The sequence below is a fragment of the Corvus cornix genome, chromosome 10, assembly GCF_000738735.6.
Source record: "Corvus cornix cornix isolate S_Up_H32 chromosome 10, ASM73873v5, whole genome shotgun sequence".
In the NCBI taxonomy this organism is placed as follows: Eukaryota; Metazoa; Chordata; class Aves; order Passeriformes; family Corvidae; genus Corvus; species Corvus cornix.
Genome location: NC_046340.1, coordinates 18,920,090 through 18,937,743, shown reverse-complemented (window position 1 = coordinate 18,937,743; position 17,654 = coordinate 18,920,090). Strand labels below are relative to the sequence as shown.

At 56.8% G+C, this 17,654-nt stretch overlaps 1 protein-coding gene across 1 annotated transcript; it reads left to right on the top strand.

The window, feature by feature from the left end:
* Positions 1-1,233: 1,233 nt before the first annotated feature.
* On the top strand, positions 1,234-16,961 carry CD276 (CD276 molecule). Its single transcript, XM_039557956.1, is given in 9 exon segments — positions 1,234-1,293; positions 4,720-4,839; positions 6,035-6,385; positions 7,261-7,538; positions 7,540-7,558; positions 9,215-9,355; positions 11,255-11,296; positions 13,845-13,880; positions 16,851-16,961. Coding segments are annotated over 8 exon segments (930 nt in total). The 5' UTR covers positions 1,234-1,293; positions 4,720-4,799; the 3' UTR covers positions 16,874-16,961.
* The last annotated feature ends 693 nt before the right edge of the window (positions 16,962-17,654 follow it).

The window sequence follows — 17,654 nt, the reverse complement described above, 5'->3', positions numbered from 1 at the left end:
TCCCGGGCACCCCAATCCCCCAGCCCCAGGCACCCCAATCCCCCAATCCCGGGCACCCCAATCCCCAGCCCCAGGAACCCCAATCCCCCAATCCCGGGCACCCCAATCCCCCAGCCCCAGGCACCCCAATCCCCAGCCCCAGGCACCCCAATCCCCCAGCCCCAGGATCCCCAATCCCCAGCCCCAGGATCCCAAATCCCCAATACCGGGCACCCCAATCCCCAGCCCCAGGATCCCCAATCCCCCAATCCTGGGCACCCCAATCCCCCAGCCCCAGGCACCCCAATCCCCCAGCCCCAGGCACCCCAATCCCCCAATCCCGGGCACCCCAATCCCCCAGACCCAGGATCCCCAATCCGCCAATCCCGGGCACCCCAATCCCCCAGACCCAGGCACCCCAATCCCCCAATCCCGGGCACCCCAATCCCCCATCTCCAGGCACCCCAACCCCCCGCTCAGCGCTCCCAGTCCCCAAGTCCCAGGCTCTCCAATCCCCTGCTCAGTGCACCCCAATCCCCCAATACCGGCCACCCCAATCCCCGCCTCGCTGCTCCCCAATCTCCCTGCTCAGCGCTCCCCAATCCTCATCTCCAGGCTCTCAAATCCCTCATTCCCAGGCTCCCCAATCCCCCAGGCACCCCAATCCCCGCTTGGCGCTCCCCAATCCCCCATCCCCAGGCACCCCAGTCCCCTGCTCAGTGCACCCCAATCCCTCAGGGCTTCCCCATCCCCCAGGGCTTCCCAATTCTCCACGCTCCCCACTCCCCGTTCCCGTTGTCCCCAGTCCCCGTTCCCGGTGTCCCCACGCTCCCCAATCCCCGTTCCCGTTGTCCCCAGTCCCCGTTCCCGTTGTCCCCAGTCCCCGTTCCCGGTGTCCCCACGCTCCCCAGTCCCTGTTCCCGTTGTCCCCAGTCCCCGTTCCCGTTGTCCCCAGTCCCCGTTCCCGGTGTCCCCACGCTCCCCAATCCCCGTTCCCGTTGTCCCCAGTCCCCGTTCCCGTTGTCCCCAGTCCCCGTTCCCGGTGTCCCCACGCTCCCCAGTCCCTGTTCCCGTTGTCCCCAGTCCCCGTTCCCGTTGTCCCCAGTCCCCGTTCCCGGTGTCCCCACGCTCCCCAGTCCCTGTTCCCGTTGTCCCCAATCCCCGTTCCCGTTGTCCCCAGTCCCCGTTCCCGGTGTCCCCACGCTCCCCTCTCCCGGCTCCAGGCTCCTCCCGCGCCGTTCCCGGCAGGAAGCGGCCGCAGCCAATCGCTCCGGGGCCGCCCCCGCTGCCCGCGCTGCCTGCGCCGCCGGCCCGGTGAGTGCCGGGGGCCCGGGGGTGCCCGGGGGGTTCTTGGGGTGCGGGATCCGGCCGGGAACGGGGCGGCCCCGCAGCTCCCCCGCGCCTGGAGCCGCCCCGCTGCCGCTGCCCCTCCCGCGGGCCGGGGCTCGGCGCCGGGCGGGGTTCCGGGAGGGACGGAGGGACGGAGGGGACGGAGGGACGGAGGGACGGAGGGGACGGAGGGAGGAATGAATGGGGGTCCCCCGGGCCGGGGCAGGCGGGGCTGGGGGGGCTCAGGGAGCCCCGCGGGGTTTGGGGGCTGCGGGGGTGCCCCCGGCCCGGCCCGCTGCGGGCAGTGCCGGGGCACAGGCGGGGCCCGTGGCGGGGCTGGGTGCGGGGAAGGCGGCACCCCGGGGTGCTGGAAGTGGGATCGGAACCGCCCCGGTGGGGATCCGGGGCTGGGCGCACCCCGCGTGGGACACGGTGGCGAGGGGAAGTGGGGGTTCCCCTTTTCCCCGAGCCGGGACAGGGATAACCCCACCCCCCCCTTTCCTGCGGGCACCGCTGCATCCCGAATCCCAGTCCCTTCCTCCGGGCAGGGATCACCCCGAATCCCAGTCCCTTCCTCCAGAGAGGGATCATCCCGAATCCCAGTCCCTTCCTCCGGGCAGGGATCACCCCAAATCCTTGTCCTTTTCTTCTGTCACGTATTGCACCCCAAATCCTTGTTCCTTCCTCCTTCCAAATATTGCACCCCAAATCCTCATCCTTTTCTCCTTCCAGGTGTCGCCCCAAATCCTCATCCCTTCCTCCTTCCAAGTATTGCACCCCAAATCCTTGTTCCTTCCTCCTTACAAGTATTGCACCCCAAATCCTCATCCCTTCCTCGTGCCAGGTGTCATCCCGAGTCCCCGTCCCTTCCTGACCCCAAACACCACACCCCGAATTCCCGGTGGGATTTGGGGGCTGCGTCCCATCTTTCCACGCCCCCATCCCCACAGAGTCCCGAGTGTGGAGCTGCACCCCCAGAAGTTGAGCGGGGACTAAAATTAGTCCCGAGCAGAGCCGGGCTCTGGGCTCGAGGAGAGGGGCTGAGCCCAGGCACCCCAAAAACTGGGATGGAGCTGGAGCGGGAGGCCAGGGCTCCTCCCTGGATCCGGAGGTGTTTCCGTGACACCTCAGGGCGATAATTTGGCAGCGGATAATTCGGGGATCTATAAAAAACCAGGGAGCGGGTGATAATTCCCGGGATTTAATTATTCCTTGGGGTTCCGGAGGCTTCGGCCGTCCCGGCGCGAGGGCATCCCTCTTCCAAGGGAGAATTTTGTGGGATTCCTTAGAGGTCTCGTGCCCTTGGATCGCACCCCAGGGCCGGGGAAACTGAGTCACGGCAGCGGGAGGGTTGGAGGCACGGGCGTCCCCTTGCCGTGGCACCCCTGAGCCGGCCCGGCAGGAATTGTAGGAATTGCAAACCTGGAGAATGGGATTTGTTGAACATCCCCAGGAAAGGGGAGGAATTCCGAGGGGGATGAGTCACCGTTTCCCTTGTCCGGGCAGCGGGACCTCAGCTGGGCCTCAGTTTCCCCATTCCCCGTGCCTCAGTCTCCCCTTTGTGCCTCAGTTTCCCCATTCCCCGTGCCTCCGTTTCCCCTTTGTGCCTCAGTTTCCCCTTTGTGCCTCAGTTTCCCTCATTCCCTGTGCTCCAGTCTCCCCTATTCCCCTTTGTGCCTCAGTTCCCCCATTCCCTGTGCCTCAGTTCCTGCTGCGACCCCACAAATGTGGCCGTGGCAGATGGGATGTTCGGGGACAGGGAGGGGACACAGCAGCGGGACCCTGGCGTGGGATGGGAGAGAGACAGGACACGCGGTGGGACCCTGGGATGGGGTGGGGTGGGATGGGGTGGGGGGGACACAAGGGGCTGTGGACTCTTCGGGACAGGGAGGGGACACGGAGGTTCTGGGATGCTCAGGGACAGGGAGGGGACACAGTGGGACCCTGGGATGGGATGGGACAGGGAGGGGACACGGAGGTTCTGGGATGCTCAGGGACAGGGAGGGGACACAGTGGGACCCCGGGAGGGGACAGCAGTGTCCGCGCTGTCCGGAGCCCATTCCGGCCGCGAGGGAGGCGCGCGGGTCACGCGGGATCGCCGGGAATGCGGCGCCGCCGCCAGCCGGGCCGGGCCCTCACCGTCCCCCCCGTGCAGCTCCGCTCCCATCCCCGCTCTGCCGGGACAGCCCCATCCCGGAGAATTCCCTGCCGCCAGCCGGGAATCCGCAACCCTCTGGCTGTGAGCCCCTCCCCGCCCCGACTGGAGCCGGATTGCGGAGCCTGGGAGCGAGCTGGCTGCTCCTGGAGCGCGGGGATGGAGGGAAAAGCTGGGAAGGACGGGAGCCAGAGGGGAGGAGGAGAAGCGGCGGCGAGGAAGGGACGGGGCTCCCGCGGCTTCCCCGGGGCTCGGCCGCCGCCTCCGGAGCTGCCGCCGGCCCCGCCGGGCGCCGGGAATGCGGCGATGCCGGGCCCGGGCCAGGCGGGAGCTGAGCCCCTTCCCGTGCCTGGTCACGGGGTGGGAGATCCCTGGGAATGGCCGGAGTGGGATCCCCAGGAATGGCCGGAGTGGGATCCCTGGGAGATCCCTGGGAATGGCCGGAGTGGGATCCCTGGGAGATCCCTGGGAATGGCTGGAGTGGGATCCCCAGGAATGGCCGGAGTGGGATCCCTGGGAGATCCCTGGGAATGGCTGGAGTGAGATCCCCAGGAATGGCTGGAGTGAGATTCCTGGGAGATCCCTGGGAATGGCCGGAGTGGGATCCCTGGGAATGGCCAGAATGGGATACCTGGGAATGGCTGGAGTGGGATTCCTGGGAGATCCCTGGGAATGGCCGGAGTGGGATCCCTGGGAATGGCCAGAATGGGATACCTGGGAATGGTTGGAGTGGGATTCCTGGGAATGGCCGGAGTGGGATTCCTGGGAGATCCTTGGGAATGGCCAGTGTGGGATCCCTGGGAATGGCCGGAGTGGGATCCCCGGGAATGGCCGGAGTGGGATCCCTGGGAATGGCCGGTGTGGGATCCCCGGGAATGGCCGGTGTGGGATTCCCGGGAATGGCTGCTGTGGGATCCGCAGGAATGGCCGGTGTGGGATCCCCGGGAATGGCTGGAGTGGGATCCCCGGGAATGGCCGGAGTGGGATCCCTGGGAATGGCTGCTGTGGGATCCCCGGGAATGGCCGGTGTGGGATCCCCGGGAATGGCCGGTGTGGGATCCCCGGGAATGGCTGCTGTGGGATCCGCAGGAATGGCCGGTGTGGGATTCCCGGGAATGGCTGCTGTGGGATCCGCAGGAATGGCCGGTGTGGGATTCCCGGAATGGCTGCTGTGGGATCCCCGGCCCGGTCCCTTCCCCTGCTCCGTGTCCCTCCTTCCCAGCGCCATCCCGGTGTTCCCGTGTGTTTTCCCGCAGCTCGGGGCGCTGTTCCCAGAGACGATTCCCGGGGCCGTGCCCGCTCCCGCTGCCTCATCCCGACTTTTCCCGTGCCAAGGATGCTCTTCCCGCTGCTCGTCCTGGCACTCGGCCTGGCAGGTGAGTGGGGCTGGGCACCGCGGGAGATGTCCCCGGTGCTGCTGGCATCCCGATGGATCTCTGCCCGGCAGAGGCAGCTCTGGGATGTGGCCGGAGCCAGGCCGGCTGCCCACTGCCCTTGTCCTGCCCGGCTGCGGCCCCTGGCACGGCTCCTTCCCGCCCTCCTCACCCTGCCAGCTCGGGAGCTTCCCGAAAATTCCCTGTCCCGTCCCTGCCCTCATCTCGTGCCATGGGAAGGGGTTGGGCAGCGGGATGAGGTGGGAATTCCAGGGGAATCCTTGGCCCAGGGGAGGCGTGTCCCCTTTTCCTGACCCTTCTGGGATCGGGAGCTGCCCTTGGGATGCTTTGGGGTTGGAATTGTTGCACAGCACTGGGATCAGCTGGAATGGTGCCACGGCACTGGGATCAGCTGGAATCCTTCCATGGCACTGGGATCAGCTGGAATGGTGCCACGGCACTGGGATGGGGCTGGAATGGTGCCATGGCACTGGGATGGGGCTGGAATCATGCTGGGGCGCTGGCATCAGCTGGAATCATCCCTTGGCACTGGGATCAGCTGGAATGGTGCCAGGGCACTGGGATCAGCTGGAATCATCCCATGGCACTGGGATGGGGCTGGAATCGTGCCGGGGCACTGGGATCAGCTGGAATGGTGCCAGGGCACTGGCATCAGCTGGAATGATTCCACGGCACTGGGATCAGCTGGAATGGTGCCAGGGCACTGGGATCAGCTGGAATGATTCCATGGCACCAGGAGCAGCTGGAATGATTCCACGGCACTGGGATCAGCTGGAATGATTCCACGGCACTGGGATCAGACGGAATCATGCCGTGCCACACCGGTTGGCACCGTGCTGGGGCCAGCGCTGGCTCCTGCTGGGCACTGTGTCCCCGCCGCTGCCACCCGCTGTCCTCGCTCCCTGGGGACCACCCGGGCTCCGTGTCCCGGTGCAGGTTTGGGTGCCCGTGGCAGCTCCTGGCAGCTCCTGGCAGCTGAGGCTGCCCCGGTTTGGTGCTGGGTGTGGGACTGTCCCCCTTCCAGCGGGGTGGCGTGGCTGCGGACCCTCCTGAGATGCCACCTGCCCTCGTGTCCCTCCCTCCAGGGCATCCCTGGATTTCCTTAGCCATTACCCAGGCGGAAAAGCCGGGCGGCGCTCCCGGAGGTGCCACACTGCATCCTGCTGCCCTCCCGCAGGTGCCGTGGAGATCCACGTCCCGGAGGAGCCGGTGGTGGCCCTGTTCGGCCACGATGCCACCCTGCGCTGCTCCTTCTCGCCCGACGCCAACTTCAGCGTGGCGGAGCTGAGCCTGATCTGGCAGCTGACGGACACCAAGCGCCTGGTGCACGGCTTCTCCGGCGGCCGCGACCGCCTGCAGGACCAGGGCCGCGGCTACGCCAACCGCACGGCGCTCTTCTACGACCAGCTGGCACAGGGCAACGTGTCCCTGCTGCTGCGGCGCGTGCGCATCGCCGACGAGGGCAGCTTCACCTGCTTCGTGCGTGTGCGCGACCACAACAGCGCCGCCGTCACCCTGCAGGTGGCAGGTGAGGAGGTGCCCAAGGGCGAGGGGGTGAGGGGGCTCCGGCTGTGCCAGCCTGGCTGTGGGTTCTCCGCGGAGCTGGAGACCTACCGGGTGTATCTCCCCAAGATGGTCCTTGGCGAGCGCGAGCCGTGCCAGGGAGGCTCCCGGTTGAGGGGCCACCTTGGAAGTGTGGGGTCAGGCTGGGTGTGGGATCACCCTGGGTGTGGGGTCATGCTGACCTATGGTTGAGGAGCCCTCACCGACAGTGTCACCACAGTGGAGAGGCTCCAGTTGAGAGGCCACCTCAGCCAGCAGTGACCCAAGGTGATGGAGCCATCACCAGCAACGTCACCATGGTGGAGAGGCTCCAGTTGAGGGGTCACCTTGGAAGCGTGGGATCACCCTGGGTGTGGGATCATCCTGGGTGTGGGATCACCCTGGATGTGGGATCACCCTGGATGTGGGTCATGCTGGCCCAAAGTTGAGGAGCCCTCACCGACAACGTCACCATGGTGGAGAGGCTCCAGTTGAGGGGCCACCTTGGAATTGTGGGATCACACTGGATATGGGATCACCCTGGGTGTGGGGTCACCCTGGGTGTGGAGTCAGGCTGGGTGTGGGGTCACGCTGACCCAAAGGTGAGGAGCCCTCACCGACAGTGTCACCACAGTGGAGAGGCTCCCATTGAGGGGCCACCTCAGCCAGCAGTGACCCAAGGGTGATGGAGCCATCACCAGCAACGTCACCGTGGTGGAGAGGCTCCCGTTGAGGGGCCACCTCAGCCAGAGTGACCCCAAGTTGAGGAGCCCCCAGCTGGTGCATTCCTCAGCCGGACCTGCCCGTCCTGGGGCGATCCCGATGCCGCTCCTCACCCGCTCGTCCCCTTGTGCCCCACAGCTCCCTACTCCAAGCCCAGCGTGCACCTGGAGCCCAGCAAGGACCTGAAGCCGGGCGACGTGGCCGTGGTGACGTGCCAGGCGTCCCGCGGCTACCCCGAGGCCAGCGTGCTGTGGCAGGACGGCCGGGGCGCCAACCTGACGGCCAACGTCACCACGTGGCAGGTGGCCAACGAGGAGGGGCTGTTCGAGGTGCGCAGCGTCCTGCGCGTGCTGGTGGAGCCCAGCGTCACCTACTCGTGCCTGGTGCTCAACGCCGTGCTGCGGCAGCACGGGCACCGCCTCCGTCACCATCACGGGTGAGCCGGGCCGGGAGTGACCGCGGGTGCCACCCCAAGGCACCCGGGACGGGCTGGGGGGTGGCAATGGTGGCACCCAAAGGCGCCCGGGGAGGGCCGGGGGTGTGGCAGTGGTGGGATGGTGGCACTGGCACCCAAAGGCACCCAGGAGGGGCTGGGAGACGGTGGCCCTGGTGGCACCCAAAGGCACCCAGGAGGGGCCGGGGCAGGTGGCCCTGGCTGGGGTGTGGGGTCACTCTGGGTGCGGGGTCACTGCGGGTGTGGGTCACTGCGGGTGTGGGGTCACTGCGGGTGTGGGGGTCACTCTGGGTGCGGGGTCCACTCTGGGTGCGGGGTCACTGCGGGTGTGGGGTCACTCTGGGTGCGGGGTCACTCTGGGTGCGGGGTCACTGCGGGTGTGGGGTCACTCTGGGGTGTGGGGTCACTCTGGGTGCGGGGTCACTCTGGTGTGGGGTCACTGCGGGTGTGGGGTCACTGCGGGTGTGGGGTCAGCCTGGGTGTGGGGTCACTCTGGGTGCGGGGTCACTGCGGGTGTGGGGTCACTGCGGGTGTGGGGTCACTCTGGGTGTGGGGTCACTCTGGGTGCGGGGTCACTGCGGGTGTGGGGTCACTGCGGGTGTGGGGTCACTCTGGGTGCGGGGTCACTCTGGGTGCGGGGTCACTGCGGGTGTGGGGTCAGCCTGGTGTGGGGTCACTCTGGGTGCGGGGTCACTGCGGGTGCGGGGTCAGCCTGGGTGTGGGGTCACTCTGGGTGCGGGGTCACTCTGGGTGTGGGGTCACTGCGGGTGTGGGGTCAGCCTGGGTGTGGGGTCACTCTGGGTGCGGGGTCACTGCGGGTGTGGGGTCACTCTGGGTGTGGGGTCACTCTGGGTGCGGGGTCACTCTGGGTGCGGGGTCACTGCGGGTGTGGGGTCAGCCTGGGTGTGGGGTCACTGCGGGTGTGGGGTCACCCCAGATTTGGGATCCCCTCAGATTTGGGATTCCCCTGGGTGTGGGGTCACCCTGGGTGCGGGACCAATCACCTGGGGGGTGGGATCCCCCTGGATCTGGGCTCCCCCTGGATTTAGGATTCCCCTGGATTTGGGCTCCCCCTGGATCCGGGCTCTCCCTGGATTTGGGCTCCCCCTGGATCTGGGCTCTCCCTGGATCTGGGCTCTCCCTGCATTTAGGCTCCCCTTGGATCTGGGCTCCCCTTGGATTTGGGGTCCCCTTGGATCCGAGCTTCGCCCTGGATCCAGTCTCCCACCGGATCCCGTCTCCCCCCGGATCCGAGCTCCCCCGAATCCCGGCTCCCCCTGCATTTGGGATCCCCCTGGATCCGAGCACCCCCCGGATCCCGTCTCCTCCCGATCCCCGCTCCCCCCGAATCCCGTCTCCCCCGGATCCCGTCTCCCCCCGGATCCCGTCTCCCCCCGATCCCCGCTCCCCCCGAATCCCGTCTCCCCGGATCCCGTCTCCCCCGGATCCCTTCTCCCCCGAATCCCATCTCCCCCCGAATCCCATCTCCCCCCGAATCCCATCTCCCCCCGAATCCCATCTCCCCCGGATCCCGTCTCCCCCCGAATCCCATCTCCCCCGGATCCCGTCTCCCCCGAATCCCGGCTGCTCCCGGGCCCATCCCGGTCTGACCGTGCCTCTCCTCCCTTCCCGTGCCAGGCCGGGCTCTGCCCTTCCCTGCCGCGGCTCTCTGGGTGACGGTGGCCCTGGCCGCCTGCGTGGTGGCCCTGCTGGCCGTGCTGGCCTTCGTGTGCCACCGCCGCCTGCGGGACAGCTGCCGGGAGCAGCGGCAGCGCGCAGGTAAATCCCGGCAAAGCCTCTCCCCGCTTCCCGACGCTTTTCCCACCTGGAATGCGCGGCCGCTTCGCTTTTCCTGCCGCTGCCGTGCCCGGGGATCCCCCCCTGGATCGCGGCCTGGGGGAGTCCTCCGGGAGGTGAAAGAAAAACCGGGAATTCTCTCGCTCTAAAGGTGTTTTCCTGGAATTGCTGGGATTTTTTTCCATCTGCGCTGAGCGGGGTTTTTTTTTTTTCCTCAGCGCTGAATTCCGGGATGTAGCTCCCGGTTTTCTGCTGCGGCCTCGGGAATGATCTTTTTTCCATGGATTTGGCTCCCGATTTTCAGCCTCGCACCCTCAGCAATGCCCTTTTTTCCATGGATTTGGCTCCCGGTTTTCAGCCTCACACCCTCGGGAATGCCCTTTTTTCCATGGATTTGCCTCCCAGTTTTCAGCCTCACACCCTCAGCAATGCCCTTTTTTCCATGGATTTGCCTCCCAGTTTTTAGCTGCACCCTCAGCAATGCCCTTTTTTCCATGGATTTGGCTCCCAGTTTTCTGCTGCACCCTCAGCAATGCCCTTTTTTCCATGGATTTGGCTCCCGGTTTTTGGTCTTGCACCCTCAGCAATGCCCTTTTTCCATGGATTTGGCTCCCGGTTTTCAGCCTCACACCCTCAGCAATGCCCTTTTTTCCATGGATTTGGCTCCCAGTTTTCAGCCTCTCACCCTCAGCAATGCCCTTTTTTCCATGGATTTGCCTCCCGGTTTTCAGCCTCACACCCTCAGCAATGCCCTTTTTTCCATGGATTTGCCTCCCGGTTTTCAGCCTCTCACCCTCAGCAATGCCCTTTTTCCATGGATTTGGCTCCCGGTTTTCAGCCTCACACCCTCAGCAATGCCCTTTTTTCCATGGATTTGGCTCCCGATTTTCTGCTGCACCCTCAGCAATGCCCTTTTTTCCATGGATTTGCCTCCCGGTTTTCAGCCTCACACCCTTGGGAATGCCCTTTTTTCCATGGATTTGGCTCCGAGTTTTTAGCTGCACCCTCGGGAATGCCCTTTTTTCCATGGATTTGGCTCCCAGTTTTCAGCCTCACACCCTCGGGAATGCCCTTTTTTCCATGGATTTGGCTCCCAGTTTTCTGCTGCACCCTCAGCAATGCCCTTTTTTCCATGGATTTGGCTCCCGGTTTTCAGCCTCACACCCTCAGCAATGCCCTTTTTTCCATGGATTTGGCTCCCAGTTTTCTGCTGCACCCTCGGGAATGCCCTTTTTCCATGGATTTGCCTCCCGGTTTTCAGCCTCACACCCTCAGCAATGCCCTTTTTTCCATGGATTTGCCTCCCAGTTTTCTGCTGCACCCTCAGCAATGCCCTTTTTCCATGGATTTGCCTCCCGGTTTTCAGCTGCACCCTCAGCAATGCCCTTTTTTCCATGGATTTGGCTCCCAGTTTTCTGCTGCACCCTCAGCAATGCCCTTTATTCCATGGATTTGGCTCCCAGTTTTCAGCCTCTCACCCTCAGCAATGCCCTTTTTCCATGGATTTGCCTCCCGGTTTTCAGCCTCACACCCTCAGCAATGCCCTTTTTTCCATGGATTTGCCTCCCGGTTTTCAGCCTCACACCCTCAGCAATGCCCTTTTTTCCATGGATTTGGCTCGGCCACGAGATTTTTCCCGCTGGGAATGGTGGTGGGGGCGTGGAAATCCGGGAATCCCGGGGGGTGCTGGAGCAGGGAAAGGCTCCGGGGTATCCCAGCCTTTGGGGGATCCATGGATCCGCCCTAAACCCAGGGATGTCCCCTCTTCCCGCCGGGATTTTCGGGACACCCCCGTGGGAAGGCCGGGATGCTCCGAGGGGCACCCCCAAATCCCGGGATGGGGCTCGGGGGGTTGCCCACCTCTGGAATGTTGTTTTGCAGGGCCCGAGGAGCGGGAGGAGGAGGGCGAGGAGCCCAAGGCAGGTGGGTGCCCGATGCCGGTGTGGGATCCGCATTCCCGGGGATCCCGGAGCCCTGAGCCGGCAGATCCCTGAGAAAGCTCCCTGTTCCTTAATAATCCACCTGATTCCTTAATAATCCACCTGATTCCTTAATAAAACCCCACAATTCCCTAATAATCCACCCCATTCCTTAATAATCCACCCCAATCCACCGCATTCCTTAATAATCCACTTGATTCCTTAATAATCCACCCCATTCCTTAATAAAACCCCACAATTCCCTAATAATCCACTTGATTCCTTAATAATCCACTTGATTCCTTAATAATCCACCCCATTCCTTAATAATCCACGTCGTTCCTTAATAATCCACCTGATTCCTTAAAAATCCACCTGATTCCTTAAAAATCCACCCCATTCCTTAATAATCCACCCCAATCCACCTCATTCCTTAATAATCCACCGCATTCCTTAATAAAACCCCACAATTCCCTAATAATCCACCGCATTCCTTAATAATCCACCCCATTCCTTAATAATCCACCCCGTTCCTTAACAAAACCCAAAAATTCCTTAATAAAATGTCAGAATTCCTTAATAATCCACCTGATTCCTTAATAATCCACATCGTTCCTTAATAATCCACCCCATTCCTTAATAAAACCCCACAATTCCCTAATAATTCATCCCATTCCTTAATAATCCACATCGTTCCTTAATAATCCACCTGATTCCCTAATAATCCACCCCATTCCTTAATAATCCACTTGATTCCTTAATAATCCACCCCATTCCTCAATAAAACCCCAAAATTCCTTAATAAAATGACAGAATTCCTCAATAGTCCACCCAATTCCCAAGTAAGACCCCAAAATTCCTTAATAAACCCACAGAATTCCTTAATAAAACCTCCCAATTCCTTAATAATCCACCCCATTCCTTAATAAAACTTCTGAATTCCTAAATAAACCCCCACAATTCCTTAATAAAACCCCAAAATTCCCTAATAAACCACCCTATTCCTTAATAGAACCTCCCAATTCCATAATAAAACCTCCCAATTCCCTAATAACCCACCCAATTCCCAAATAAAACCCCAACATTCCTTAATAAAACCTCTCAATTCCCTAATAATCCACCCCATTCCTTAATAAAACCTCCAAATTCCTTAATAAAATGACAGAATTCCTCAATAATCCACCCCATTCCTTAATAAAACCCCAAAATTCCCTAATACAATGACAAAATTCCTTAATAATCCACCCCATTCCTTAATAAAACCTCCCAATTCCCTAATAATCCAAAAATTCCTTAATAAAACCTCCCAAGTCCTTAATAAAATGACAGAATTCCTTAAAAAAACCCCAGAATTCCCAAATAAGACCCCAAAATTCCTTAATAAACCTCCCAATTCCTGAATAAGACCCCAAAATTCCTTACTAAAACCCAAAAATTCCCGAATAAAACCTCCCAATTCCTTCATAAACCCCACCATTCCCTTAAAAATGTCAGAATTCCTTAATAATCCACCCCCTTCCTTATTAAAACCTCCCAATTCCTGAATAAAATGACAGAATTCCTTAATAATCCACCGAATTCCTTAATAAAACTCCACAATTCCTTAATAAAACCCAAAAATTCCTTAATAAAACCTCCAAATTCCCTAATAAAATGACAGAATTCCTTAATAAAACCCCACCATTCCCGAATAAGACCCCAAAATTCCTTAATAAACCTCCCAATTCCTTCATAAAATGACAGAATTCCTTAATAATCCACCCCATTCCTTAATAAAACCCAAAAATTCCCGAATAAACCTCCCAATTCCTTAATAAAACCTCCCAATTCCTGAAAAAGACCCCAAAATTCCTTAATAAAACCCAAAATTTCCTTAATAAAACGACAGAATTCCTTAAAAAGCCCCAGAATTCCTGAATAAAACCCCAGAATTCCTTAATAAACCTCCCAATTCCCTAATAATCCACCCCATTCCTTAATAAAGCCCAAAAATTCCTTAAAAAATGACAGAATTCCTTAATAAAACCTCCTCATTCCTTAACAAAACCTCCCAATTCCCAATAAAATGACAGAATTCCTTAAAAAAACCCCAGAATTCCCAAATAAGACCCTGAAATTCCTTAATAAAACCTCCCAATTCCCTAATAATCCACCCCATTCCTTAATAAAACCCCAAAATTCCCAAATAATCCACCCCATTCCTTAATAAAACCCCAAAATTCCTTAATAAACTTCCCAATTCCCTAATAAAATGACAGAATTCCTTAAAAAAACCCCAGAACTCCCGAATAAAACCCCAGAATTCCTTAAAAAAAACCCCGGAATTCCTTAAAATGTCGGAATTCCAGAACAAACCCTCCCAGTCCCTCGATTTCCCAGCGCTCCAGGACGTTCCCAGTTATTCCCTTTATCCGTTGGCACGGGAACAAACCCTTGGAATTCTGTAGGGATCCCGGGAACGGGGTTCTCCCCCCCAAAAAACGGGATTTGGGAGGCGTTTCCTTTGGGAAAGGCACCGGGATTGATCCCGGGATGGTTTTCCCTTTTCCCAGCTCTGCAGCTGCTGGAAAACGCGGAGAGCAAAGAGGGTGAGTGGATTTTCCTGGGAATTCCGGGATGATTCCCGGATTCCCGGTGATGTTCTCATCCCAAAATCCGCGTGGGAAGCACCTCCTTGGCTTTGGGGGGATTTCCCCGCTCCCCGTTTCTGGTTATTCCCAGTTTTCCAGCCAGGTTTTCCCGGATTCTCATTCCCAGTTTTCCAGCCAGGTTTTTCCCGGCATCCAGCGGCTCCCAAATCCCTGATCCCTCCTTTTCCCGCTGCTTTGGGATTGGGAAAAGCTTCCTGCCGCCCATTCCTGGGAGGAATTTGGGCTTTCCGGGCGTTTCCATGGATTTGCTGGGAGCATCGGAATTCCTGGAGTCGCTCCTGCCCTTCCTGGGAGCTCCCGGAATTCCCGGCAGCGGCCGGGTGCTGGATCCCGGCTGGAATTCCGCGGGAATTGGGGTCCCTTCCTGATTATTTTCTTCTTGGGAATTCAACCTTCCTAATTAGTACTGGGAATTATCCTTTCCTAATTATTACTGGGAATTTCCCCTTCCTAATTATCCCTTCCTGATTATTTTATTGGGAATCAACTCTTCCTAATTATTTTATTACTTGGGATTTATCCCTTCCTAATTTTATTATTGGGAATGATCCCTTCCTGATTATTTTCTTGGGAATTATCCCTTCCTAATTATTTTATTTTATTGGGAATTCTCCCTTCTTGATTATTTTCTTGGGAATCAACTCTTCCTAATCATTTTATTATTTGGGAATTCTCCCTTCCTAACTATTATTGGGAATGAACCCTTCCTGATTATTTTCTTGGAAATTCTCCCTTCCTGATTATTTTCTTGGGAATGATCTCTCCCTAATTTTATTATTGGGAATTCTCCCTTCCTAATTATTATTGGGAATGAACCCTTCCTGATTATTTTCTTGGGAATCAACTCTTCCTAATTATTATTGGGAATTCTCCCTTCCGGGTTTTGTTTCCTTGGGAATTCTCCTTTCCCGGGTTTTGTTTCCTTGGGAATTCTCCCTTCCGGGTTCTGTTTCCTTGGGAATTCTCCCTTCCTTGCTTTCCGGTGCTTTCCCAGCCCGTGGCTGCCGTTCCCGGAGCAGATCCCGCTTTCCCATCGCCTTCCATCGCTCCGGGCCCTTTTCCAGCCGGGCCTTTCCCGGGATTCCCCAGCAGCTGCTGCGGCCCTGGGAACTCATTAATTCAGTGCTTCGTTACTTTATTAATTTATCGAGTCATTAATTCATGGATTCATTAATTTATTAATTTATTGATTCATTAATTTGTTCATTTATTATTCATTAATTCGTCGTTTCATTAATTCATTCAATCATAAATTTATTGATTCACTAATTCATGAATTTATTGATCCATTAATTCATGACTTCATTAATTAATTAATTAATTAATTGATTCACAAATGCATTAAATCATTAATTCATTAATTTATCAATTCATTAATTCATTAATTTACTGATCCATTAATTCATTAATTCATTACTTCATTAATCTATTAATTAATGAATGAATTAATTCACTAATTCATTAAATCATTAATCCATTAATTTATCAATTCATTAATTCATTAATTCAATAATTTATTCATTGAATCAGTAATTCATTAATCATTATTTTATGATTTTATTATTTTATTAATTCACTAATTCAGTATTTTATTAATTCATTAATTTATTGGTTAATTAATTAATTACTTCATTAATTTATTTTATTAATTCACTAATTCAGTAATTTATTAATTTATTAATTTATTAATTTTAATTTAATTTATTGATTTAATAATTTGTGAAGTTATTGGTTTATTAATGCATGAGTTTATTAATGTCTATTAATAAATTAATTTGTGAGTTTATGAATGTATTAATTTATTAATTTATGAATTTGTTGACTTACTACTGTATTAATGTATTTATTAATGTATTGATTTATTAATTTATTAATTTATTAATTCATTACTTCATTACTTCATTAATGTGTTGATTTATGACCTGATGACTCATTGATTTTTTCTCTTATTGATTGATTAGTGCCTGAACTAATTAATGAATGAATTAATGAGGGCCCAGCAGTCCTTTTCCCTGAGGCTGCTGCCGATCCCATTGATCCCATTGGTCGTATTGATCCCATTGATCCCATTGATCCCATTGATCCCACTGGCCCCATTGATCCCATTGATCCCATTGATTCCACTGACCCCATTGATCCCATTGATCCCATTGATCCCATTCATCCCATTGATTCCATTGATGCCATTGATTCCATTGATCCCATTGGTCCCATTGATTGCATTGATTCCATTGATCCCATTCATCTCATTGATCCCACTGACCCCATTGATCCCATTGGTCCCATTGATCCCATTGATCCCATTGATCCCATTCATCCCATTGGTCCCACTGATCCCATTCATCCCATTGATTCCATTGATCCCATTGATCCCACTGACCCCATTGATCCCATTGATCCCATTCATCCCATTCATCCCATTGATTCCATTGATGCCATTGATTCCATTGATCCCACTGACCCCATTGATTGCATTGATTCCATTGATCCCATTCATCCCATTGGTCCCATTCATCCCATTGATCCCATTGATCCCATTGATCCCATTCATCCCATTGATTCCATTGATCCCATTGGTCCCATTGATCCCATTGGTCCCATTGATCCCATTCATCCCATTGGTCCCATTGGTCCCATTGGTCCCATTCATCCCATTGATCCCACTGACCCCATTGATCCCATTGGTCCCATTGGTCCCATTGGTCCCATTCATCCCATTGATTCCATTGATCCCACTGACCCCATTGGTCCCATTGATCCCATTGATCCCATTGGTCCCATTCATCCCATTGATCCCATTGATGCCATTGATTCCATTGATTCCATTGATCCCATTGATCCCATTGATCCCATTGATGCCATTGATCCCATTGATCCCATTGATCCCGATTCCCATTCCCTTCCCAGATCCGGAGCCGGAGCTGCATTGATGCCAGCGGGGCCCCCCTGGAGCACCGACCGTGCCCGGGCTGAGCCGGGCCCTGCGAGGGAGGAGCCCATCCCCATTCCCGTCCCTGTCCCCGTTCCCAGTCCTGTTCCCATCCCCATCCCCATCCCCATCCCCATTCCCATTCCCATCCCCATCCCCATTCCCATCCCCATTCCCATCCCTCCCTCTTTCCCATGGAAATGTGGGATGAGGATCTATCCCTGTGTCCATCCCAGGGTGGACATTCCCCCATTCCCTGCTCCCGGTGCCTCCCAGGGCGCCTTTCCCAAGCCCAGAGCCTCGGGAATGCCGGCTGGAGCGCCACGATGGATCCCGCCGGATCTCCGCTCCTTTTCCCGCACTTCCCTTCGGACTCATTCCAGCCTGAAGTGCCCAATCCCAGCGGGATTTGTCCTGCCAGGAACGATCCCAGGCGTTTTTTGGGAAGGGTGGGGCCGGGGGGCACCTGCTGGCCGGGTGAGACCCCTGTGGGGACGGCTCTGGGGACATCCCCGGATCCTCATTCCCATGGGATGAGCTGCATTCTTCCCACGGGATCGGGGGACGAGTCTCGTTCTTCCCATGGGATCAGGGGACGAGTCTCGTTCTTCCCATGGGATGAGCCTCGTTATTCCCACGGGATCGGGGGACGAGCCTCGTTCTTCCCATGGGATCAGGGGACGAGTCTTGTTCTTCCCATGGGATGAGCCTCGTTCTTCCCATGGGATCAGGGGACGAGCCTCGTTATTCCCATGGGATGAGCCTCGTTATTCCCATGGGAT